The sequence below is a fragment of the Streptopelia decaocto genome (genome assembly GCF_964273445.1).
Source record: "Streptopelia decaocto genome assembly, chromosome: 9".
In the NCBI taxonomy this organism is placed as follows: domain Eukaryota; kingdom Metazoa; phylum Chordata; class Aves; order Columbiformes; family Columbidae; genus Streptopelia; species Streptopelia decaocto.
In genome coordinates this window covers 15328921-15355889 of record NC_138664.1, presented here as the reverse complement: position 1 = coordinate 15355889, position 26969 = coordinate 15328921, and the positions used below count along the sequence as shown (strand labels likewise).

Sequence of the window (26969 nt, the reverse complement as noted above, 5' to 3'; positions counted from 1 at the left end):
AGGCGGCGCGCGAGCGCGGCTCGCCGGGAGCGGGCCGGAAGCAGCGGTTGCCCTGGTAACGGCGGAGCGATTTCCGACAGGGGCGGCGGCCGGCGCGGAGGTGCGAGGCGCTGCGCGGCGCTGAGGGGCAGGTGGACATGCTGCCCGGAAAGTGCCGGCCCGGCAGGGGCCCTCGGGCCGCGCCCGGCCCGGTATGTACTGTCGTGGGGGGCGGGGTGGCAGCCGCCTCTTCTCCTCACCCATCGGTGTGTGGTACGCGGACACAGGACCGGCGGTGGGCGCCGCCCCGCCGCTCCTCAGACGGGCGGGCCCGGGGCGGGGTGGTGGCGCCTCTGAGGGCGCGGCCCCGCCGCCCTTCTGGGGGCCGCGGGCGCGGGCCGGTGCTGCGCAGCTGGCGGAGCCCCGGGGGCCGCCCCGCGCCTGCAGGCAGCGAGGGGAGGGCGGGTGGGGGAGCTCTGTCCTCCCTGTGCCGAACTGGCGTGGGGAACCTCACCTCACGGTGTTTTTATGCCTCCCGTCATTTGCTGGGAAGTGCCTATATGAGCCATTTGCCTAAATGTTTCCGGTAAACGTTGTGATTATTTAGTAGGTGGGTGCTACGGTTTGTCATGAAAGTCCAGTTAAAAGATGAGCACATTTTGCCTTTAAAAAAAAATTACACATTTAAATGCACACACTTGTTTTCTTCATTATGAGGATGACATCCTCATGAAAGTCACATTTCATTGTCTCTTTAAATCTAAAAACAGTGCGTTTTTAAGCTACAAGTTATTTAGTGTTACTTAGTGCTGTGATGTACTCTTCATAGTAGTTCTGCAAAATAGTTCCTTTATTTGCAGATTTTGCAGTTGAAAATACCTTTATTGTTTAAAAAGTTACGTTCAACTTTTTGTGTTGATATGCATTTTTAAAAATGTAATATTCCATTTCTTTTTTTTTTTTTTTTCCAACCTGCAGGTTAATAATTGTGGTCTTCAGTTGGTTATCCAGACATCAGCAATAACAGAGAAAAGCAAACCAGTAATTATTACCTTTTCTTTAATAGTATATCAATGCTATTGTATGGTACAGCCAAGTTTGTATGCTTTCAGATAGGAATTGCTTTTTCAGTAGTAATACATTGACTTCTATGTTCTACATTATAGTCTTTTGGCAATTTAGTTCATCGTATTAAAAATACATAAAGTAAAAACATGGGGATGTACTATAGACTGCTGTGAACTTGACATATATATGTGTATATATATATGTATATATATACACACACTATATATATATGATTTCTTGTGCTTCCATCTGTACGTCTTTTCCTCCTGTAATTGCAATACTCCTTATAGGGTGTGTGGTTTTGTTTTGTTTCTTTAGTCAGCTGCATATGAATGTTGGGAACGTCCATATTTTATCTTTAGTTCCCAACACTGAAACTTTTCTGTCTTAGTATCTTAATAGAATGAATACTCTTTTTTATTGAGGCAAGTACTTTATTTTTTTAAAGCATTTGCAGAGTTTCCTGAGAGCCGTAGTTGTTACTAAGGTGTTGTTTGTCTGTGTGAAGGCATTATTTGCATTTGAAAACTTTAACATTTGTCTTAAATATTGTGTTACAGTTCGAATTCAGAATAAATAAAGAACAGTCATCTCTCCACAATAGACTTCTGCAGCATGATCTGGAAAAAAACTATTCAGGAAGGCAAGGTGATGTTCAATAGGGTTTGGTTTGCTTGTCTTTTGTATCTCTTTTTATTAACTGAACAGTAAAGAAAGACTGTATTATGGTTACAATATGTAAGAGGGACAGCTTTTTTAATCACTTTTTGACCTTCTTTCTGTCCATGGAAGAGCATCCTTTCTTCTACCTACAAAACCCCAATCTGTCGAATGCTGTACTATGCATTCCCTCAGAAGTCGCACAATTCTCTACTGTAACATTTTTATTGCATGTTTTAACATTTTAGTGTATTGAGACAATTTTAGTTTCTAATTTGCAATCCTGTTAGGAAGAGGTGTTTTTCCTTTTGTGCTTTTGACTTTGAAAAGCAAGATATTTGATGGTATCACTGCTGACTGTAGTGAAGCCTGGAAGAGCTTCTTGGCACACTGCTGCTGCTTGTCTGTCATGTAAAAACAGTGATTGGTTTGGGCAGCAGATCAATTTAATTAATATGGTGATTCTTTTTTCATTTTGGCAAAAGAATAAAGACCAGAATGGGTTGATTTTTAGGGATATTATGCTACTTATTATGGAGTAAATTTAAGTGTGTGGTTTGGTTTTGTCCCCACACAGGAGACCAAAGAGTATTAAGTCCTTTGGTGCATAATAAGCAGATATATCTTCCAGTACCATCCAGCCTGACAGAACTTTCTGGTTTGGAGTTGAAGCAGAATACAGGTTCTTTATCAGGATTTGGCGAGTCTTCTATTCACACACCTACAAAATCTAGATCCCAACAAAGCAGCCACAGTATTAGTTTACATGTTTCAGGTAACAGTGAAAACTTCTCTTGTTAGTAGTTTTGGGATTTTTTTTTTTAATTATGTATTTTATTGAAAAGTTATCACCTTTATGATGCACTGCTTCTGGCTGTGAGAATGCATGACTGAATAGCAAGTGTTACCTGCAGTTCCCTTTGAGTATTGAGACATCAATAGAACCTTGTCAGGAAGCCAGTAGAAATATTTCCAAAATAGAATATAGACATTTAAATATAGGCTTTTTATAAACCTTTCTTTAGCAAAAGGGCAGTAATAGGGATCTTTCACATGTCTTTAAGAGAATGGGATTAGATGAAAAAGGTCACTGTGCTGTCATCACGTTTCAGACTGAGTTTTAAGTCTCTGGTCTCATGTTTATTGGCTTAAAAACATGAGACACAACTAATTTAAGACTTTTGCACAATGTTAATTGATTATTTTAGGTCTTGATTGTATTATGTTTTTTTCCCTTTCACAGTTTTGGGGATTTTTTCACTATGAAGGATCTGTAAACAATGCTGGTTATTAATACTGTTTTGTTAGAGGAACTGGTGATAAAATGTTAGAGAGTAGCACTGAAAAGGTTCTAAATTGAACAACAGATTGTTTTACTTATATAGGTATCTCTTCCAATGGCGTACTTTAGACAGCAATGAATTCGCTCTTTATAGTAGTAAAGAAATTATATTTGTTGATTGAAGATTGAATGTTCTTCCTGTTAAGGTATTTGATTTATTTGAAGGAAGGAAGGAAACAAAAAAGGGGGTGAATATGTAGAAGTTGAGCCTATATTCTTCTGGCAGTATCCATGCACAATGATCTGGTTTTGACCAATATTTTTCAGTGGGTCATTTTCCAAATCAGCCAAAGCTCACAGAACACATTTGTTGATTTCATTTGCAGGTGTTTTTAGTCATCCTGCCTCTTCTGCCTTATACTGGCGGAAGATAGACAGCTTTGTAAATATGTTTTAAAGGGCTGCCTGCTGCTTCTTGATAATGGAGTGAAATATAATACCAGTGATTACTAGGTATCGCATTCACTTACCTTTAAAAGACTTTGCATTTATTTTTGGCTCAACGGGATGGTTTCAATGTTGTTGTGCTTTAGTGTCTAGTTCAGTGAACATCTACTTGATCTGTGTCATTGAATTAATGCTGAGTTAGGTAGTATCTTTAAGTTCAGGTACTGAAATTGTGAAACAATTATATAACCTTACTTCAAAACATCAATGGTAATTGTAATCAAAACAAAAGCATCTATGAAATATCTGCTTACAACAAATTGTTGATCAAAAAAACTCTGACAAATGAGACAAATAGATATGCTTTGATGGATGTAGCTGTAAACAAAAAATGGCAGGAAAGAAGACTGATAATGAGAAGTACTGAATGAAGGCAAAAAGGACTTTGGTGTACTGTGTAACTTTACTTTTAATAAGAAAGGAAATTCTGCTTTTATCTGTAGTTAATGAAATTATTTTACAAAGAAGTAGTTCATATGTTCTCTGTATGATTTTCTGATAGATAACACAAATTTTGGGAGCAGTTCATCGATAGCATTTCCTGTATTGCAACGTACTGCTGAAGAAAAAATACTGAACTCTGATAGACTTAGCCTGGAAAGGTGAGAAGGTGATGGAGCACACACATCATAGCTTGCTGCTCTTGTGCCTGGTGATCTTAAGTGATGAGTAACCCAGTAATGCCTGTGGTCAATGGTGTGAGTGGGGGGGGTGGTTTTGTTGGGTTTTATGTGTGTGTTTTTGAGAAAACTGTGTCCCATAGAGAAATTCTGTATGAGTGTCCTTGTGATGAATGTATCCATACAGCAGCCATCAGAGGCAGTTAGAGCTTTTCCTTGTAAGTTAAGGAGCCAGCTTAAGAGTCAAAAGCAAGGTCATGCAAGTAATCTATAGAGTCGGAGGCTATGTCTTCATTAGTTCTGATCTGATGCATTAACTGTGGAGTGTTTTGGTTTGGGGGGTTTTTTTGGTTGTGGGTTGGTTTGTTTTTTTTTTTTTTTGTCTTAACCAGGACGCACAAAAAATTATTTGAAATACACTTAATTGTTTGTGGTTTTTGTGGTTTGTTTATGGTTTTTCGTTTGTTGTGGTTTTGTGTTGCTGGTTGGTTGTTTGGTGTTTGTTTTTTCAGGGGTAAGGTTTATGTAGTCCAGAAAGCTTTGTCAGGTCAGTAGGACTCCTTCTGGAATAATCGTAAAATAAGAATAACCATTTTCAGCATAATTTCCTGTATCTTTTACTTTTCACATTAGCACCTGTTATTTAATGTATTTATGTTTCAAATGTAAAGTTCTATAAACCCAATAAAAGTTGCATAGACACAGAACACTTTGAATTCTGGTCCAAACAGGCTGGTTATGTGGTATTTGATGAGAAAATTGGCAGGCTGTGTCTGCTGAAATTCTAATATAGTCGCAATACAAAACTTCCGTATAGTTTTTATGTAACAAGCAGATCTCTGATGAAGAGGCCAGGCTTTCAGAGAATTTTGGAAGCATTTCTGCTATGTTTTCAGCCTTTTTTTTTTTTTTTTGTAATAAGGCATTACTGCCTTATTTACAGAGTTTAAGTAGCAAACCTAATTACCTTAATCAAGATCATATACTTTCCTAGGTTCTGTGGATTACCAATCTGTTACAGACATGTATTTTTGTTTTCTTTCCAGACAAAAACTGACAGTGTGCCCAATTATTGATGGGGAAGATAATCTTCGGCTTTTGAATTTCCAGCATAACTTTATAACCCGGATCCAAAATATTTCTAATCTGCAGCATCTCGTTTTCTTAGATTTATATGATAATCTGATAGAGGAAATAAGTGGGCTTTCAACTCTGAGATCCCTAAGAGTCCTTTTGTTGGGAAAGAACAGGTAAAAATAATTAACTTAAAGCACCCTTCTTCTTCTTCATGGCATAACAACTGCAATCTATCATTGGGTCTGTTACAGAGTTTCCAGATTATGTTGGCTGTGAGGCCAGTGAGCTCGTCCCTAGCACTAGTTAAGTGTTAGGGATCCCACTGAGGAAGTGCCGCAGTTTTTCCTCATTGTATTCTTCAGCAACTTCCTTTCTCATGTAGATTTTTGGCAGCAGTTCTGAAGTATGTTACATGTTATATCTGTTCTGATGGGCTATTGAATATATGTTCTTAAATTTTTGTCTTTTTGCATCATGTAAAGTATTCATTGATTCTTTATAACCTATAAAAAGTGTTTCTGCCTGATGTATTTAGCTGGTAAAAAATCAGACAGATGAATAATGGATTTTATTGCTCACTTATTCTGTTCTGTTAGGAGGTGCAACTTCCTGGTTGTATTACTTTCTAAAAATACAGTTCCAAGTCCTGTAGCCTTTAATTCTAATAATTCAATAGGAGTATCTGTGGAGTTGCTCACACACCTGAGGGTGGTGTTCAGGTTCCTTATTTTCTTTATATTTGGTAAAGGAACAACTGGTAAACAAACTTCAGTTATGTGCAGATTACAAGGAATTTCTCTCTTAGTTCAGCCTGTTTTCGAAACTGACAACTTTCAATAGTGCAGTATGTTACTAGAGCTTATAGCTTTTATATAAAAAATCTCACCTGTAGAAGTTTATTTTGTTTATAGCAAAATATTGGGGTGTAGGAATTATAATTTTAAGGTGCTTTAAGGAATTATTTTCCAAATCGTAACTACATTGAGTGCTGTATAGTTTATTTATGTAGAAGTATGGTTTGGGAGTAGTTAGAACTAGACATAAATGGTTACAAGTCAGACATAGTTGCTAGCAACCTGTTTTCAGCTTGATCTATATGTGATCTTTGATTGTTCTCAAAGCAAATTAATGATAAAAGTGATGTTTAATATCACCAACCAGTAGGTAATTATGCCAACTATATTGTAACCTAGATTTGGAATCTGCGAAAATAGGACAGGATAGAAAAGCTTTAAGACTGTGAAGTTGTACAGGGGGAGAAGAAATACTGCCAGATCTAGAGACCTTTATTGTCTAGAAAGGGACAGTGGCTTTCAGGGTTTTTTTTAATGCATTAGTTCACTGAAAGACAAAGTGGGAAAAAGAAAAAAAAAAAAAAACAATTTATTCTTCAAAGAAACTATCAAATGCGTGTGTCACTATAGTCTGTTTCATTTTGAGTTAGCTGCTGGACAGCTGGGTTGTTGACTTTGTTTTCTAGTGGTGCGCGTATTCCTTCCTTTTTCTTCTTCCTAGAAGAGCCACGTATGTACTGTCGCTATTGTGTTATTGACAGTCAGAAAGGAAGGTGATAGTCTAAGGCATGCTCATGCTTTTTTTTTTTTTTTTTACATGGTTCAGAAATTTGTTCTTCTGTTACTCTTGGTAGATAGGGAGAAATGACTAAATTTTTTATTAGCCAGAAAATTAAAGTTTTTGTCTAATATGAAAAATTATCTATGTCATAATTGAAATTTTTCAGAATAAAGAAGATCTCAAATCTGGAGAACCTAAAAAATCTTGATGTTTTAGATCTTCATGGAAATCAGGTACAGTGCAATAACTTGATTATTTATGTTTCTTGTGTAGACAGAATACATTTCTTGTTGCTTTTTGAAAGGCAACTGGTAGCAAATTTTGCAACTTTCAAGGTCACAGAAATCAGTAAATTAATAAAAGGTGGTATGATATTATTTTGGATCTTGGTATCAAGTCTGTTGTACTTTCAGCATTATACTTTTGGAAAGTTACAGTGATTAAAATGCTGAGTCAATTGAGTATAGTAGCATTCACACCTACAGAATAGTAATCTAGCTTAAGTAGTTGTGATGTATGTAAGCTAACACAGTCTTGGAAGACATAGAAGAATTTAAGGTCCCATTGACTGTTGTGTTGTTTCTACTACTGGTGGTCTTACAAAACAATATCCCTTACATAGCTGCAGAAGAGTTAAATTTGTACAGGAAAAAGCAGAATGGTCCAAGCTCTTGATTCATTCATACTTCTAAATGGACTTGGGTCACTTAATGTCTATTCAGTTTCCCCAATTTGAGACTAAGCAGTCGTTTCTAGTGCGTAGAAGAGGGAGATTCTTGTTTAATGGATGTGTCAAAAGCAGCATGGAGTATTAAGGGCAAGCTGGGTATAGTATTCTTTAGTAAAATAAACTTAAAACACATGTGATACAAAATGTTCCATAACTGAGCTGTTTAGAACATACAGTTACTGTGACTATGTAAGACCAGTGTGTGGATTTTCTGGACTTCTGTTCTGACAGTTTTGACTTCTTACTGATTTCTCTGTGTGTGTGTGTTCTTTATTATACAATTGCTTGACAGTGGAGAATGGGAATGCCCTTTAAAAAAAAATTAAAAAAGGTTACTATTGATTAAATTCACTATCTTTTCCTATTTAGTGGTAGGGGAAATAGAAGAAAATGGTAGTAGATAAGGAGAATTATTTTGAGGATACTAGGAAAGTGGTGATTCTTTATTGCAAAAATGTCACCTGTAAAGCTATGAAAAACCTCTTTATTGGATGAATGTGGCAGTTCATTGAGCTGTAGTGCACTGAATCAACATTCTACTACAGTACTCCTTGAATGGCACTCTGTATTTGGGGTTAGGATAAGAGTATTCCTGTGGTTTTGGTGTTCCTGAATTCCACACATTGGATTAAATTATGCATTGAATCTGTTGGTCATCAGAGCATTTCTGTGCAGTTTGCACTGATTGCTTCTATTCATCTGTTACTGCTTGAGAGTAAAGGTTGATCGCAAGTTGCTTTATAGGGTATTTCGGCAATTTATTTCTTGAGAAACAGCTGAGTTGTCTTCAAACTTGTTGATTTCTCTTTTTAGTTTTATAAAGTCATCCTCTGTGGTTCATATTTATACAGGCATTAGAACAGTAATCTATTTTGCAGCTTTTTTATTCTTTGTTTTAATGTACATAGCAGCTCTGTTTTGACTGGAGTTTTTGCCTTTTGAAGTTGCCATTTCTTAGTTAATAGAAGATGACGACACATCATTTGTTTTGTAGTAAAGACAGTTCTATTAAGGTGAGAATATCTGACGAGCAGTCTTCATCACAGCAGAGAATTAGCTGAATATTTGCTGCTTGCATGTGGTTTACTTGAGAAAAGAGTTAACTTGCATTCTATGATTCTGATATCAGCTGCTTTCCTCTGTAGTCAGAAGGACAATTCCAGAAGGTGGTTTAACATGTTTGTTAGGCTCCAGTAGATGAGAAGTGTCATTAAGTAAAATGCTGCCATTCAAATGGTATTGCATAGCAACCATAATATTATTACTACAATATACTATGGAATACAATTGCTATAGTAGTATTATTACTGCTGACGGATTTATGACAGAGAACAGAGTCCTTGTTTTCATGGTTTGGCTTCTCTAATGTCACCAAATTCATAAAATTCAATGTAGCAGGTTACAGCAAAATCCAGTAAGTCCTCCTGATGCCTTTTAGCAAGTCATTTTACCAGGTTGTCTCTTCAGTGAATGTGATATTCCACAGTTCTGTCTGAGGACACTGAAGATGCTTACATATCTGACAAGAAAAAAATATTGTTCTTTTAACTATCATGTTTACACTTTAGGGTTAGTATATGCTATAGGGCATATTTACAATAAAATATCGAAATATGTGATGTGTAGTATCAGTTACATAATAACTGACTGAATAGTTTTCATTCTTACTTCAGTAGTCTAATTTACTACAAGAATATTCTAAGGTGCTTGCAATAATTCTTTTTTTTGGTGTTCAAAGCTATTGTTAATAATGCACAGTATCTCTTACATGTTACCTCTGTGAAATGCGTTAGACTGACAAAAAATGTTAACTCATACCATGGTGGTTCTGTGAAAGGTAAGAAATCTCAGCAGTGGCTCTCAATAGATGCAGAATATAAATACTCAAATAGGATATGGCCAGAATATCAATATTGTTAATCTTATTTTTCAAGAATGGTGCTAGAGCATGGCTATAAATTGTTTTTGTTAATGTTCATGGAGTAGCAGCAGTGAAGAGGAAAGCTAGATTCCTGTTTCAGCCGCAGTCCGTCCCTCCCTCTCTCTTGGGGTGTAAATCAATCCTGTAGATGGAATGCAGATTGTGAAACCTCTAAGACTGGAATCTTTCCAAGAGGCTGGAGGTGAGGAAAAACAGAAGGAGGAAAACTTCAATTTTGCTCACTTTTGGGAAAATATTTTGATTTATTTGGACGATGGGTTTTTTTGATAATATGGTTTGGTCTGAACTTTGAGACTTCTGCCAAAGTGAGAAACGTACTGGGAACTGGATATGCTTTAGAACATTGAGGTGCAGTGTTCTACCATGCTTACAGATAACCCTTGCATGATTTTCTTTCTTTTTCAAATGAAGGTTTTTAATGCGTTGCTACTTAAAGAAAATTCTTTTGCATAATAAATATCAAAAAGAAGGTAAAAAAATCAATGTAATGCCTAATGAAATATTACACTCAATGTCTGCACTTTACAAAAAGAATAAAATGTGAATTCCATTGTCATATTACTGCTCTTGGCGTGTTTTCCTACATGATTTAGTAAGGCTCTTGATTTTAACACTGCACAGTAAAAATTTGTAAGAAAATACACCATCTGAATAACATTTAATTAAATTTTTGTGTAGAGTCTCTGTTTCTGTGGTTATTAACCTGCTAATACGGACATACAGTGCTACATCATTCAGAGACCCTGCACATGGTTGTGTGCATGGTATATTTAACACACTACAACTTAATTTAATTTTGAACTAAACATTTAATTTCTCAGTAGTGCACTTCCAAGCACTCTTGAGTAGTCTATGGAGAGAGAGCTGATTGTTGGCTTGATCATTGCTGTCAAGGTGAATAGTGTAAATGTTGTATGTTCCATATAAGTCTTTTTAAAACCTTTTTATTTTAGGTAGGGTAAAAATGGATTTTACTTTATCTTCCAGTGAACTAATGCGTTAAAACCGAGTCAAGTCGAACTTGAATTTCATTCTAACTCATTCTAACTCTAATGCATAATTGAAACTGAGAAAATCCAGCAAGGCAATTCTTACTCTTTATCACTTTGCCAAGTTTTATCTTTATACATCACCGATGAAGTCATTATCTTTGCAATAGCAGTAAAATGCCAGCATTAACGTTCTGCATTGTGGCATGCCGTAGTTATAGCTAAGCAGACATCTGCAGAGGTCTGAGCTCTTCATGCTGACCATCTGTTCTTGGCTTTGCTTTTACAAGTCTTTCTGTCTAAATATATTGTTCTTAATGGTGGTAATTTTTGTTCCTTTTGCTGTAATATCTTTGTATCCTGGTAATTTTTATTTTCTGTGTATAATACACATAAGTGGATGTGTAATAGTTTAATTAGCAGTTGAATCAAAAGTTGGTTTAAGATGTTATTTAATTTTGGGTTTCCTATCTACTTTTGTACACTTTTTAATGGAAACATTGCTGAAGTGCTTCTTATAGCAGCATATTCAAGTCATGTGTCAGACGTAGAGATACATACATATATATGTGTATATACATATGTATATATGTGTGTGTATATATATATATATGAAAATTAACAACAACATTATGTGTTCTCAGACTGTTAAATAACAGCTGCCTTACCCCTTCTCCCATTCCAGGAGCTGCTAGACACTTTCTGGAAATTGGCACAGCAGATTTGTGCTGGTCTAAAGCATCAGAAAGTTCCTTATCACTGGACAGGTGTGTGACACCAGTCGCTATCTTGCTTGTCTGCATCCAGCTGTTGTTGGCAGCTTGGAGGAGGAACAGTGTGCTTGAATCCAGGGTGTTGAAAGGAGCCTACTGTGGTCCAGCAGCTGATCATTCTAACTGAAAGGGCATTCGTTATACTTGCTAATAGCTTTGTGCACTGCATCCTTGCATGCCCTGCCACATTTTGTGGAAGGCTGAAGTCTTTTCTGCAGGATAACCTGCTGCTTTCTTTCTGCCATGTAGCATGGGCTTCACTAGAGTATGATAAGGATATCTTCCTGAGCAGTGACAATCCTTCATCTTCGCCATGATACATTGCTGTGTGCAAGTTCTCTGTAAATGTCTGGATAGATGCTGGAGGACAGATCACAGACCACTATGAGAAATAACTATCTGGATAGAGATCCTTGAGTGGATCACTCTGAGAAATACAAAGAGCAGAAAATGAACCCAGATTGTGTCACCAGAGCAATGAGTAATACCTTTGTAAAACACAGTTGCATTTCTAGAAGTCAAAATTAAGGGGCTGTAGCTATTACTATCCTTTTATATAGCTACATATTTTATTTTTGGTTAGATCTCCTGGATCTTTAAATAGTATATTAAGTATAAAAAGAAGCCTTGGGCAGCTTGCCTGTTTACTGTAGTTTAGTCACTTTATTTGATCCCTCCATTTTCTAATCACAGGAAGCCATGAGTTGCTGAAGAACTGCTGGGGACTGTCAAGAAAATGCACTGTGTATCAAAATCAAGGATGCTGCTGCTTTCTTTTCTAACTTTTGAGCATGTCTTTCTGATTCCAGCAATCACCTGCTTGTAAAACTTCCTTGCAAGTTCCCATTTCAGAATAATAGCTTTCTTCTCCAGAGGGCTGTGGCTGCTCCTTGCTCCTGACTCACAGCAAGTTCCTGTCCTCATCACTTGCTGGGAAGACTTGTCTGTGGAGCTTATGTGGATAGAGCTGTGAATGCTGCTACTGGCTTTTTAAGAGGCATGAAGGGAAATTGGTGCAGAGTTCTGTGATGGTAGGGAGATAACAATGCTGCATATTCTTGTAGTGTAGGTACCAGAATGTTTGGATGTGTGTTTGAGTACCTTTACAGGCAAATTAAGGATCAACTACACATGGAATTTCCCCATTTTGGCATACCATGATATTATCAGTGTCACCTGGGGTTTATGGTGTCTTTGGGTTTGCAGCTACAGAACAGCGTGGCTGAAATAACCTGATTTCTGATACAGAAGGAAGTATTGTCTGATTTTACTGCAGCATTACTAGAAAGATATTAGAGAATACTAGTGCTTAATCTCCAGCAGACTGTAGCTTGTTTTCAGCAATTTCTGACATGATTATTATGGTTTAGCAAAAAGCACAGGAAGCACACAGCTGTATTAAGTTGATTGTGCATGTATACTTTAAAAAAAAAAAAGTATCTGCTACATGTATCTATCATATATCTATATAAAACACATTATACATGTTTATAACTATACCTCTTCCACAGATTACTAAAATAGAAAACATCAGTCATTTGAGTGAACTGAGAGTGTTAAACCTTGCCAGAAACCTCCTAACCATTGTAGAAAACCTTAACGGACTGGATTCGCTCACAGAGCTCAACCTTCGTCATAATCAAGTCTCTGCTATAGTAAGGAACAAAACTTGTCTTTTTCTCCCTTTTTTTTTTTCCTCTGCTTTTAACAAAATGCACTATTACTGTAACTTTTTAAAACCATATCAGCACTTCAGATTTGTGAAATTTTGCATTTTCCTGTTCTGAGTTGCTTATCTTGTTCTGCTGCCGTACTTATTCTTACAACATAAAGGTGAAACAAAAAGCAATTTATTTTTGGTGTTATTGTGTTTAAATGTGATCTCTGGTAGTGATTCAAATCTTGACAGGTCTCTGGGAGGAAAATTATTCTGAAGCAGCTTTGTGGTTCTAGCATAAAAATTTAGAGACTTTTCTTTAATACAACTTTGTTTGCTGGAAACAAACCCTAGCTTAATTTCTGTAGTTCAACTAAGCAGTCAGACCCATCTTAAATTTCATCTCCTTATGAATATTTACAGAATGTTAGGGATTGGAAGGGACCTCAAAAGATCATCCAGTCCAATCCCCCTGCCAGAGTAGGAACACTTAGATGAGGCTACACAGGAATGTGTCCAGGCAGGTCTTGAATGTCTCCAGAGTAGGAGACTCCACAACCCCCCTGGGCAGAGAAAATAGGTATTGATCTTAAAAACAGAATTTTCCAATGGACACTTTAACCTAGCATTTTAAGCCTTTATGTTCTAAAAATCAAAGCTTTTTACTTTGCGATGTATGAGTTGTAGTTCAGGCGTGGCAAGTACATCATTTGAACAAATGCTTTTAAAAAGAATGCAGAAATTCTACTTAAATAGCTATATTTTTTGGGCCTTCATAATTCCTTTAGTTCTTGGTCTCCTATTGCTGCTGAGCCTTTCCTTTCTTGAATTTCTGCTACTTGCCATACATGAATTGTTTTTACACTTCAAAAATAAGGCATTTCTGCTCATTGCTGATTCTGTTACTGTACTTTTCCCCTACATCAGTTATCTTACCTAGAATTCTGCTGCCTTTGCGCTCCTCTCAGGTGTAGCTCGTACTTTTTCCTTGCTTCCTGTTGCCACAAGTGGAGAGTCAGCAGGGAATTTAAATTAGTGAGTTACAGGCTTGGACTCTGTCCTGTATCTCAGTTGTATGTTTTAGTATTCCTGGGCAGAGACAATGTTTCAGAAGATGATGTTCTGCTCAGGGGTACTTCTTTTTTTATTTTTTAACTGTGGTTAAATTCTAATAGAATGGTAGTTTGTATGTGTGTAGGGGTTTTTTTTGTTTTGTTTCTAAGTGGATGGTGACTTTAAGAAGTATGATACTAACTCTCCTTCCTCTAGAGAAGAACTCTTAAATCATGTGGACATGTCATACTGTCTGATAACTAAAGTAAAGATATGTCTCTTTCCTAGAATAAAGTATTTTTCTTATTTTGATGATAGGTGGTGTCCTTTTCTCTGTGTGCAACAATGTACATGTATTTCTTTACTTAAACTTGTTTTAACTTTTTTGAGGATAAACACCCTGAAAAAATAAGGGCTGCAGTACTTTTGTATTGCTGTTCAGAATCTGCGGCAATATGATCTTACTTGATGTATTTAATTTTACTAATTTTTGAGCTATTTGCTATTTGAAGATTTTCTGCCAAGGTTTTCAGTGGCATATACTAAATGCACAATTACGCATTCTGGAAACTCATTCCTTCTTATAAATTTTAATTGTAAAGGTGACAGAGTCCTTCAGAGTGTTCTCTGGCAGAAGAGTCACTGCTGTTTGGTAGTGCTAATTGCACTGATGTATTGCACTTCAAAAACCTTATTTCAGCAAGATCATAAAATGAACTTTTTTTTTCTTAATTTAACAGTGTGTTTATCCTACAGTGTAAATGCTGAGACAGCACCTTGGCTTATTTCCCAAAAGCCTGTTCAGAAACCGGCAGCAGCCTTATCCTCTTTTCTTTAGCAGCATTTGCTTTGCAAGTGATGCAGCTTGTTCTGCAGAGTAGATATCTGCACTGAAACACTCCCTTGCGGTCTGCACTAGGGAGAAACAGAGCTGCATGTTCAACAGAAATCAATGTTGCAGCAAGGTTATAGCATATAGAAATGGAAGTATTTCATCAGGCAAAGTAGAGAGGTTCAAAAGCTACTTTCAGCTACTGAATTTATGCCTCTATCTTTCCTTCTAGAAAGATGTGGATACTTTACCCTGTCTCCAGCATCTCTTCCTCAGCTTCAACAATATATCTAGGTAAGGGAAATAGCAGTTTGATTCCTATCAGTAATTTGAAGTATCCTATTGGAGCTGTATTTCATTAAAATGAAAATTCTAATTCAAACACTATGAAAGCAGATTTTGTTTTGACATATCAGCATAATCTAACCATTAAGCATTTTCTTTAAATAGAAAAAAATCTTGAAGACCTTTGCATTTAAATGTAGTTGTACTATGAATATTCTACCCAGAAACTTATATTTTTAATTTTTAAGTTATCATTTTTTTTACAATGATCAAATTTTTTAAATAGTTTTGTAAACATTATTTTTACTGTTAAACTACATGTCTGTTAAAGCAACATTACACAAGGTACATATTATATTTAACATAAAATCACTGTATTTATGGAGTAACACAAACTGCTGAGCCAGCTTCTGCTTACAATTATTAGATTATTTCATTCTTATATTTTATTTGTCTGTGTATTAATAATGTCTGAAAGGTATATTTAGGGTTATTTCCCTTTAAAACCAGATGGCAGAAGCAGAACAGCTCAACTTTCAAAGCAGGGCTTTTATAGTTTCAAGTAACTAAGTGCTTTTTGTTATAAATAGAAATGTTTATGTTCTGTCCTTTTTCATACTCATGCATTTTTTGGAGTCTGCGTTTATACTAGTGCCTACATTAAAGAGAAAAAAAGTGCATTATCTTCAGTTTGGTATGTCTTTTTATTTTATCCTTTAATCGCAACCAGCCTTCTCTGCTTAAAATGAAATAATTTATGAAAATTATGAAATAATATGGGATAGGGGAAAGATGCTTCATGTTCTAATTACTGGAAGTACTGTGCAGTTCTTGTGGCATCTTCTTTCTTTATAAAATGTTATACTTAGTATGAGCTTTTATTGTTATAGGTACTTGAATATTTTAAGCTGACCTGCATTATGGTTTTTGCAGGCAGCTCCAACCTACTTGTCTGTGTTCATTAGGTTCTTAAAGTAACAATGCAGTAGAGCTCACGGGTATTAAGCATTTAAAAAAATCAGAGATGAACTGCAGGAATCTTTAATATGCTCTTCCTGTAACTAATCTCCTAGAGATGAGGTTAGCATTCTGCCTCTCTTGAATAATTTTCAGAATTGAACCATGGTTTTTGTTTCTGTTTTTCTAAACAATTTCTTAGCTTGGCAAGAACACTGAGGGGACTGCAGTAGCTGGCTCCCTTGCCGTTAGGGAGCATCACTGCAGTCAGTAGAATTTATCTCTCTTTTTTATATACTCGATGTATTTTGTGTAGCCTTCTGACTCCTCTCTCACATTGTTTTATGCAAATTCATGTTATTTTTACAGTGATCGAAGAAGGAAAAATGTTTCTGTTCTTCTATGAGGTTTTAAAGTGCATTGCTCCAACTATGTAATCAGTAGCTTGCTTCTTGGTACTTTATCATGATTGTTGTTTATTCATTTGGCTTCAGTTGAACTCTTGTTAGATCTAGTCTTAGTTTTCATGTAAGCTAGAAATACTTAGAACACTTGTGTGAATATATAATTTGTTTTTAATTTGTAGTTGGAATAGGTATAAAATTAAAATCTTACTGTCAAATGAAAGACATGGCTCTTCTGTAAAATGTGTATACTTCTGTGCGTAGGGAGGTGGATGGATCAGTTTAACTCTTTATTTACCAGACATTAAAAAAAAAAATATATATATATATATTTCTATGATCCTATTTAGCTTGGGTTTTTGAAATAATAACCTGCTGTTGCATATAACTGTTCTGAAGGCTAAAAAAAATTAATTCCTGATTTAGATTTACGTAGTAGATATGTCTAACAGGAAAGTGATTAAATATCAAAGTATACTATTGACCATCTCTGTCATCTCTGATACTTTTTGAGCTGATTGAAAAAGTTACATGCAACCATAATGCTAGTGAATTGCTGTGCTACCTCTGAACACTCATACAAGCCCTTTACATGATTTTGTGTGGTTTCGTGAGTTGCTTACCTGGTTTTACTGTGTGCCATATGGTAATTTTTAAAATTATTCTTCCTAGAAGCAGCTGTTTCTCTACAACTAAGTTTTCTTTTAGACAATCAAATTGATACACAGATATTCTAATTAATTTATCTGTAGTTGCATAGAGAAAACCTGCAAGTGGAAGCAAACAACAAAGTATAGTGTCAAAACCTGGATATACTCATGTTACAGGTTCATTAAAACATTTTGTTAGTGATCACTAAAAAAAAGGGAGCATTTTTGAGGCAGGACTCCCATGGAAGTTTTTGCTGCTTCCTATTTTTGTATGTCAGCAAAAATACTTGAGTCTTAAATTGGTAAATACTGACGTGTATGAATTAATATTTCAGTAAAAGATTTGGAAATGCCTTTTACAAATGGTCACTATTTAAGGCATGAGAATCTATCATGGGTTTAATCACTGACGTTCTGTTTCCCTCATGCTTCAGAGGAGGCCTCAGAATGCTGCTGCTTCTCTGCAGAGCTTTAGTGGAAGGGATGTATTGGCAAAATTAATATAAGCTCAAACTGAACGCTGTAAAAATTGGTGCTAATCTAAAACGAAAGAAGTCCTACTGCTGCCTTCAGCCCCCAAAAATTTAGCACTTACAAACTGAAGGTATTCATACCTGATGGCTGAAGGCAATCGATATCTCTAGAACTAGTCATAAAGAAGGGGAAGAAAACCTGTTTTGAGTTTGTCATGTGGTACTAGAAAGAGATTACAGTGGATTCAAGTGGAAGATATGCCACTGAGATTCAAGAAGAAGGTTATTGCTCATATTTCAAAATGTGAAACCAGGGAAGACCATTTTTTAATCTTGGAAACAAAATGCATTTTTTCACTGTTACGCTGCTGTCCAGGTCAGCACTACGGTGGCTTTTTCCTTTAGTAAGGCATGTTGTCTAACCATGTGAAAAAAGTTGGATACCAGCTCAAGGACATTGTTTGTTCTTCATTTGGTTACTGAATTGGAAACCTGAGAGAAGGAATGTTCTTACCGTAATAAAAACAATAATATTTTTTTCTCAGCAGAATGAAAATTTATGAATGTGTTTTCAAATAGTTGAACAAAAGCAGCGCAAGTGGAATGAAAGGCTGACTGTGGTAACATCTGTTTTCATCAGTAGTTCAGTGGTTAGAAACCTGGGAAAACCCAAGTTTTATTCTTTGAATGTTTTTTTGAACATACATTTCCTTCTTGGGTGTTCTGCCAGACTGCAGCAAGTATGTTGCCTTCCTTCTCTTCTCCAGAGCTTTTTCCCTTTACGGAACATACTTTAAAAACTTCATTGATGCAAATTATAGAGAAAGAACAACTGTCTTCCTGTGACCTGTTCTTGCCTGCTGAATGTGTGGATGTGAATGTGTATCATTGGTGGAGATCAGCTTTACACCACTCCAGAATACTCTGCTGTTTAGTAATTGTCACGTTCTCGTATGAGGTGGGAGAAATGGGTTTGCGTCCCCTCTGGCAAACATTGGACGCAGGGACTCTGAGAATGCACACAAGATGTAAAACTTACCTATTCTGATAAGATTTCCAGAAAACACTTTTTGGTAATTTAGCCCAATATCACAAATTGTTTCGGTGTTGCTGAAGCTCCCATTTAAGCAAAGGTAAATTAATCTAGGAAGAAAGCAGGACAGGGAAGGAGAGGTGGGTGCTGTAGTTTGGTGGGACTCCTGCAGAAGGAGGTTGCTTGGAAAGAGCAGCAGACGTTCCCCTCAAGAAGACTGACTGAGGCAGTCTGACACAGCGTCATCCACAGCTGCTTTGTATTTCACGAGCAGGTTAAAGACTCCTTTGTGGTGAGCAGAGGCCAGAGTCAGCACTGAGACGTGGCCTCTGATTTGCACAGGGTGCTCCCCAGTTGGGGCTGCAGCAGTCTGCGTGCTGGGAAGCAGACAGAGCTTGGTTGTAAAGTATGCAGCCTGTTGGGTAAGCGTATTACATGAAAGCTTTGCTTGGCTTAGGATTGGGATGCCAGTGTGACAAGTATAGTATATTAAGTTTTCTACATTGAATTTCTAAAGCTCTCTTTTTCATATGTGTATACAGAGATGTGAACATATAGCTATTTTGCACTACTGCTTTACTCCATAATTGAGCTGCTATATAGCGCAGTTAAAAGTGGCATAGAGCAAGCACGTCTGTTTGAGCTCCAGAATGAATGTTCTGGTATGCTGAAGGACTGAGAAGTTCAAAGCACAGCAGTATGTATCAGCAGAAGGTCTTAAAACACTAGCAAGAAATGACAGAAGTTGAAAGTTTGAAGAGGTTTGTTTTATTAAAAATCTGTAAATCATATGTAATGGCAGAAGTACTTCTTAGTTAAATGTGTAGTGGGAAGTGTATTCAGTAAATTAATGCTTTTACATTATCTGAAACTAATTTTGAAGACCAAAAAACTTTCCTATTTGTCAAGCAAAATCTATTCTAGCTCTATGGAAATTCAGTTATCTTTTCTTATTCTAACATATTTATGAGTTTGTTTTACTAACTTCTGTGTCATTTGGGAAGGCTATCTTTTCTGTTCAGGACATATTGAGGGTGTGTTTTAAGTAATATGTCAGCCCGGTCTTCCAAAAGTGTGGTTACACAAGCTGTTTTATGGAAACTGGATCTCAAAAAGAAGCAGAAAATTATAATCTAACTTGTCGTCTTAACCACATGTACCAACCACCCAATTCTTCAGATGTGCGAAGCCCCTTCACTGCCTTGGAATCTGTACATTGTTCATTTTCCAATCACTTATGACATTGTTTCAATGTACTAAGCAGAAAGGTACTAGAACCTTCCACTTCACTCTGTCATTTTTGTGCTGCATCCCTTTGGTGTATCATGTAGGGTTTTTTTTGAGATTTTTATTAGGTAATTTCTTTGCTCCTGCTAGCTTATGTTGGTATCCAGGCCTTTCCTCGGCAGGCTGAAACGGATTGCTAGTTGGCAATATTATTTTTATATTTTATTTCTTTTTGTTGTTGTTGTTGCAGAAATTGGTTTAGCTAATGCCTAGAACATTTCAGGGATATGTCGCTTTATAATCTGATGTTCTGGTAGATCTGAAGCTGAATGTTAGTCCTCAGCAGGTTATTGTATGCTTTTTTGAAATTTGAGTGATACCAATGATAAAAGGAGTTGCCGCTTTATTGAATGACGGTCTTTGCTATGAACATCTGTACTGCATTTGACTTCTGATCCTTAAATTCAGGGGATACTTAAGGCTTGGTATCCTTCCAGGTATTAGTGGAGGAAAACTTTTGCTGCCACCAAGAGTGAGAGCTATAACGACTTAATATCAGTAAGATTGTCAGATATTAAAAAAATATTTTCCACTTCAGAAATGGTCTTCTATTTCAGAATGTCATTAAGTAGTTGTTGATCTAATGAAGTGATCCTCTGTTTATATTTTAGTGTGATCATCATTGATCGTTTTGTAATTTTCAGGGTTTTTTTAACTCCATTCTCAAAAGTACCAAGTCAGATTATTTCATGCTTTCTACTTCCACTTAACTTCATAACACAGACTCAACTTTTGAAGGCCAAAGTGCTTAAGGATGGGAGCAGAGTTCTACGTTTATACACTATAATAAATTTCTTAAAAGGTGTTGGGGAGTCATGTTTATTTCTATAGCTGTTCTGCTTTTTTGAAATCTAGTTAAATAGTTCTCTGCTGTTTTAAACGTACTATTTATCTGAGTCAACTTCTTGCTTTTCACCTTCCATCTTCAGTGAAAGGAACATGGTATAGGCTGTACATATCTAAATATATTTTACACAGGCCAGTTATTTTTATCAAGAAACCAAAATCAAATGTTGTCTAAAAAGCCAAGTGGGTGGTTGTAAACTGAACTTGGAACAATAGACAGATCTGTTTTGAAGATATGTTGCCTTTGTAGTTGTTTTTTTTCCAATATTTAATGATGTTGCAAACACCCAGGGTCATTCTGTGGTATTTGTGGTTGGCTTTTTTCTTGTATTTTCTGTGGTTTTCATGCTGGCTTTTATGGCAAATACACCTTGTTTTTTTGTTTTTTTGTTTTTTTTAATATGACTTAACATGTATCCTGTTCTAGGTTTTTTCAGGTGAAACTATACTCCTGTAGTTAACAAGTTCTCCTTATTCTCTATCTCTTTTCATCTGTATGTGAAGAGATTAAAAAGTTAAACAGCAGCTGCTCTTGGTATTTTGAAATATTTTACATTTAATTTATCTTACACAATGTTGATGGGTGGGGCTTTTTCAGTACAGTGAAACATTAATTTTCTATCCTTAAGAAATAAACTTCTCCTTCTCAAAATTTTTCCTACTCTGTAATGTTAAAACTTTAAACTTTTTTGGTTACAGTTTTGAGGATATTCTGTGCCTTGCTGATTCCTCATCTCTGTCAGATATCACCCTTGATGGCAATCCAATAGCTCAGGAGACATGGTACAAACACACTGTTCTCCACCATATGATGCAGCTCCGACAGCTAGATATGAAGAGAATCACAGTAAGAAATTTCTGTTTTCATCAAACTTACTAGATCCTTAAATTCAGAAGTAAAATGTAGGGTTTTTCTGTGTATATATGTATATTTAAAATACAATTTTTTCTTAATCTAGTAGGGAATAGAATGGGATATAGGCATTACAATATTTAAAACATTAACCTTTTTTCTTTTTCCAGTCTTACATAAGATTATGCTTTTTTACTTCAGTTGACATGTTTATTTTTAAATGCTTAAATTCTTCATTAGTAAATACTGTGTGATCAGTTGGCATGTGACATGAGAGAATCTACGAAGCTTTTGATTAGGACTTTCTAAACACAGTCGTTACTGGTTTGCCATATAGCTGAAAACGAATAGCATATTTCTTAAAAAGGAATAGGTTTTTTTTACCCTAAAATTGGCGTTACTGGTATCTTCTTTCATTTAAGTGCTGTTGGTTTCTTTAGTCTGTCTCCCTAAGACAACCTGGTGATCACACAGCTGCTGTGTCTGTATTTCTCCCTTCCTTAGCTAAGCTGCTCTCCCCATTCATTTCTGGTTCTGCTGCTCAAGTTCAAGTAACCTTGATAAGGAAGAGAGGACTTGCAGACAACTCCTGAAAATACAGCGTAAGGCCTTTTACAGAGAAGGCAGAGGTTGAAGGGCAAACACTGGGGGCCTTACCATTAAGTCAACTGTTTTATCTCTTAATGCTAATTCTTCTGCTTCTATTCAAAAGTGATGTGTAAGCATGACTTCCTTTGCAAAAAAAAATCCATCCAACAGCAAGATAACAAATATAATTTGCTTTACCAACAATAGTGTTGCATTGTTATTGTTTTTGACCAGGTGCTGATACATATATGTTATGTTAAATGTTCATTTGCTTTGTACAAAGGCTGTGCTGCTTTATGAATTGCACCTGCTGTTTTACTATCTACCCCGTTGTCCTGTAGCCCATCCACCATGAGTATAAAATAGAGCCAATTATGATGCAAAATATGGCATGTCATGTGGAAAACATTAATTTTAAAAATAAAGTGCTTTGGGACATGGGAGTTTTACTCCCAGCATCAAAAATATTAAATACTTGGGGTTTTGCAGATATTGAATGGGTTGTTGGGGTTTTTTGTGTGAATTTATATTGACTCAATTGAACACTTGTTAAGGGTTGTCGGGCATTAGAACAGGCTGCCCAGGGCAGTGGTGGAGTTACCATCCCTGGAGGGGTTTAAAAGGCGTTTAGACAAGGTTCTTAGGGACATGGTTAGTGCTAGAGTTGAGTTAGGTTATGGTTGGACTCGATGATCCTGAGGGTCTCTTCCAACTGAAATTATTCTATGGTTCTATTGCTTTGCTTTAGAAAGGCTGTTTTGTCAGTATTTTGGGAACTCAAGTCACATAAAGAAACTGTCTCTGCCTCCCTCTTCCTCTCCTTGAGACAGATCCTGGTAGGACTCTCAGTGAATGAGAAAACTGTAGAAAGAGCTCAAACTCCTTTTTAGACTCTCTGGGAGGGAAAACGCTGTTGGAAATGCATAGTTGTGGGAAAGACTTAATCTGGGTTTGCACCTTGTTAAACATCAGAGAATCAACCACGAGACAAAAAGCCATAGAAAACCAGGCTTCATCAGTTGTGCTGCTCATAAATCTACTTGTAAAAAGAATGTGGTTTGCTGCCTTTTTATTTTCCTTCTGGTTTTCAAGCCTTGAATTTTTGTAGTGTTTTCTCCATGTAGAGGGTGCTATATGTTTTCTACCATAAAAACTGTGTTGCCCAGATAATTATATGGCTTAAGAAACTGGGATTTTAAGAAAAATAACAAGTACCATGAAATTTGTGATAAAATTAGAGAATCGGCAATGCCAAATCCAGCTGTTCTGCCCAGTGATACAATGTACATCAGCTGCAAGGGTAAATGGAACTTGGTAGGGGAACGAAAGCACAGTATTGGGTATGTGCTTTTTTTCCCACTTAATTAGTATACCTAAACTCTATTTACATTTGTAGGATCTTTATTAGTCTGAAGCGCATCCAGTCCATTTTGAACTTAAGCGTTACTATGGTTTGGAAAGAACTGGGAGTTGGACTGGGATGTTGGTTTTTCTAAGAATCTTCACTAACCTGTTCAGAAGCTCTTCTGCTTGAGAACTGAGTTTTACACAGTAGTTACTTGTGCTTTTAAACTTTTACTTGCTGGCTTCACTGCGACTAGAAAATTATTTCAAGAAAGAAGAAAATCTGAAGGATGTTTTCAATAGTTCATGAGAGACTTTGAATCTTTATTCATATTGGTTTTCAAGAAGATTTACTTTCTCTGGTGCCAGGCCTTTTCTATAGGATCCTGTGGCGAAAGGGAACCTTGTAGCAAAAGGCTGGTGGTAGCTGCTTCTGTTTTAGGGAACTATTCAGAACATATAGCAGACATGCAAATCCAATATTCAGCACTTGGAATAGAACTTTTTTGCATTGTAATTGTTCTAGTATTTCCTAAGTCGGGACAGATTTGTCTTTGTTCAAGGGGTTGCATTGTATTATGATGTACTTTTAAACGCTGACTTGTGAGAAAGTTGGTCTTTTCTTAGGCCACTTCATTCCTGAGCTGTTCGTCAATGTGGTTCGTCACCACCTCTTAAACAACTGAGGTGGTGAAATCAGTGGAGGTTGCTCAACTGTAAGGTGTTTCGCTGTAAGGCTGTACACACTTATTGTCCCCACTAGAAGATGATTTTCAGCTGGAAAAACCCATCCACTTTGTATTATGTATCTGAAACATCAACTCAATGGAAATCTTTGGCTTTCTGAAGCTTTGATAGATCAGTCTGGAGGCTTAAAGAGTGGGGAGCAGACTGAATTGTAGTGGTTATTCAGACTCCTGCATGTCACCTGTGTTAACCATCAGTAACTGTCTGCAACAGTTACACCTTTACCTCACAGTGAAGGTTGGCTAATGGGGCTCAATTTATGGCTCACTAAATAGTCTTCTGTGCATTTGATGTGTGTTACCTTCAAATCACATTGTTCGGTTAACATACCATAATGGTTGTTTCTCTGGGCATTGAAGGTTTTTGAATGCATTTTGTAGTTTGAACTTGGAAAAGTGGACCTATCCAGTGGTGCTGGCAGTTTAGCTTTTTTCCCTCCTGTCTGTAGTAACAGTAAGCAGATATTGTCTGCAGACATGTAATAAAATACTCAAATACTCAAATATGAATGAAATGTGTGCATATCCTTACTGAGAAATTATTTAACTAGGAACACTTGCTATCCATCACTTTAAATACACTTTCTCAATAGATTTTCCTAAGTGTATATTTATATGTGTGCGAATATATAATATCTAGTATGTATATATCTTTTTTTAAAAATGCACTATGGTTCCCAAAATGAAAGACCAGCTGCATATTTTTAACAGTAAAACTTTGCTTTTTTTCATTGAGGTTTTATAGATTTCGGATGCTTAAAGTAAGATAGCTGTGTTTGGATTTGAGATTCTTTGCTTAGATGTTTTTCTGCTGATGAGGGAGTAGTTTCTACTGCTAATAAAAGTTGTTATTGATTCCATCACCACTACAAAGTGTTCTGTTTTTTTTTAGGGAAGGATCCATATTTTTTTTTTCTTCTGCTTGAAAATAAGATACCTCAGGAACCTCAAGAGTCATTAATGTGGATTGTAATCCTCTGAAATCAGATCTTGCAAAAATATACTAAATTAATACCAAAGTAAAATATCAGTATATAGCTTGTTGTCAAATATGACTTAATCAAAGACTTTGTGATTGTTATTTCCTTAGCTGTATTTCTACTAGACGCACCCTTACATTCCTGCTTCATTCTTGTGTAAGATCAGCCTCTGTGGTATATACAACAAAAAGCAGTCTGCCTTCTGCAAGTGTGAGCAGAATTTTGTGTATTTAAGGTGTACTTTGTTGAGTCACCATACCTTGAAAGCTTTAATGTATATTCCAGGTGATTCTTCATGTTCTCCATTTTCTTCATTAGCTAGACTAATTTATATCAAGTGTACTAGAGCTGTTTCTAATCTATAGTAAAATTATTTGAATAACGGGAATGAAATACTGCATTTGTTGTGTGCTAACTTAGCATCTTTTCCTCCTGTCACCTCGATGGTATCATTTGTTGAAAAAGACCTTGTTGGAGTAATAGAGAAGCAGCGGTGAGGAAACACACGCGTTGCTCTGGGTGTCCGGGAGCCGCTCGGGCCTCGCCGGGTGTTCCCGGTGCGGAGGCCGGTGCCGCCCGGCGGGTTTGGCCGCTCGGCGCTCCCGCTGCGGGTCCGCGGCTGCTCGGCAGAGGGAGCGCTCGGCCCGCCCGAGACACCGGCGGGGCTTTGGGTGCTGGGGGCTTCCCTGGGCCTCTCTTGTGTCCTGTGCACGCTGAGAATGTACCCCGGCAACCTCAAAGCTCATTGCAGAAAATGAGACTTCTGCTTCTTTAGGAAGTGTACCCCCCACTTTTTTTTTTTTTTGTTTTTTTTTTCTTATTTGTGAAGATGGCTGCTTAGCCATTTAGTTTTTAGTTGGGAAGTGGAGAACTAATAAATGGAGGAAACTTCAATATACAAGAGGATATCCAAGTACTTTTGTTTTGCTCTGACACTTTGGCCTTCTGGAAAAGCATCCCACTTTGTCCAGCAAGCTTTGGTTTAAAGATTAAACACTTACCGACAATAGAATAATGAGGGGAAACAAAGGAAAAATGAGAGAGAAAAAATTTAAAAAGAGCTGTAGCTAAAAGAGAAGAAAGGGTGATAGTAAAAATGAATTATGACAAGGTTATTAATGGGTTTGGTTTATAACTTTGTAGGTTGGGAGGGGGTTGGGCGGGTAATGTTTTCAAGATTGATTGTATGTGTTGTGTAAGATTAGTCAAGAAACATATGTGGATTCGCTTTCTGTAAAAAGTAGATTTGGCCCTTGATCTTTATTCATATGTTTTCTGTATCATTCTGCCTTTATGAATACTGTGTAGAAATAGGATATATTTTCTTTTTAGGCTGAACCAATTTATTTTGTAAAAGAAACAGTATATTTCAAATGTCTGTAAATAGGGTGAACTCTTGATCAAGAAAAAAGTCTTATTCAGTTTAATAGAAGACTCTTGTTAGAATGTAGTTTGCGTTAGTTTATTCCTTGTATACTGAACTGACTCAAATGAGGGCAGTAGGCCCTCATGGATAGATGACAGTGTCATTTGGACTGCATTAGAGGAAGGCTTGGGGATAGAAGATAGAATAAGAAGAGAGATTTCTGGAAGCTGAGAGAAAACTGAATTAGGGAACTTTGCTATGTTTGCGTTAAAGCTTGGGGTGGGTGGGAGGGGAAGTTGTTTTGAACAGAGGAAAGTTAATGAGGGCTAATTTCTTATAGATTAGTGTCATTTTGTTATTCTCACTTTTCCAGTGTGAAATACAACAATACCTTGGTTAGCTTTGAGTGGAGT

The 26969-nt window shown here is 36.7% G+C and overlaps 1 protein-coding gene across 6 annotated transcripts in view; it reads left to right on the top strand.

Moving 5' to 3' along the window:
* The first annotated feature begins 83 nt into the window (after window positions 1-83).
* LRRC49 (leucine rich repeat containing 49) overlaps window positions 84-26969 on the top strand; it is a 44549-nt gene continuing 17663 nt past the window's right edge. For 2 of the 6 annotated variants that reach the window (XM_082060660.1, XM_082060664.1), the window contains exons 1-10: window positions 84-191; window positions 958-1020; window positions 1608-1695; window positions 2285-2482; window positions 3999-4098; window positions 5163-5366; window positions 6935-7001; window positions 12714-12857; window positions 14977-15038; window positions 21379-21526. In XM_082060660.1, coding sequence (XP_081916786.1) covers window positions 138-191; window positions 958-1020; window positions 1608-1695; window positions 2285-2482; window positions 3999-4098; window positions 5163-5366; window positions 6935-7001; window positions 12714-12857; window positions 14977-15038; window positions 21379-21526 — 1128 coding nt within the window. In that variant the 5' untranslated portion in view covers window positions 84-137. Of the gene's footprint in view, window positions 192-957; window positions 1021-1607; window positions 1696-2284; window positions 2483-3998; window positions 4099-5162; window positions 5367-6934; window positions 7002-12713; window positions 12858-14976; window positions 15039-21378; window positions 21527-26969 lie in introns of those variants that run through there. The other 4 variants (XM_082060662.1, XM_082060661.1, XM_082060663.1 and 1 more) reach the window with 4 other exon arrangements.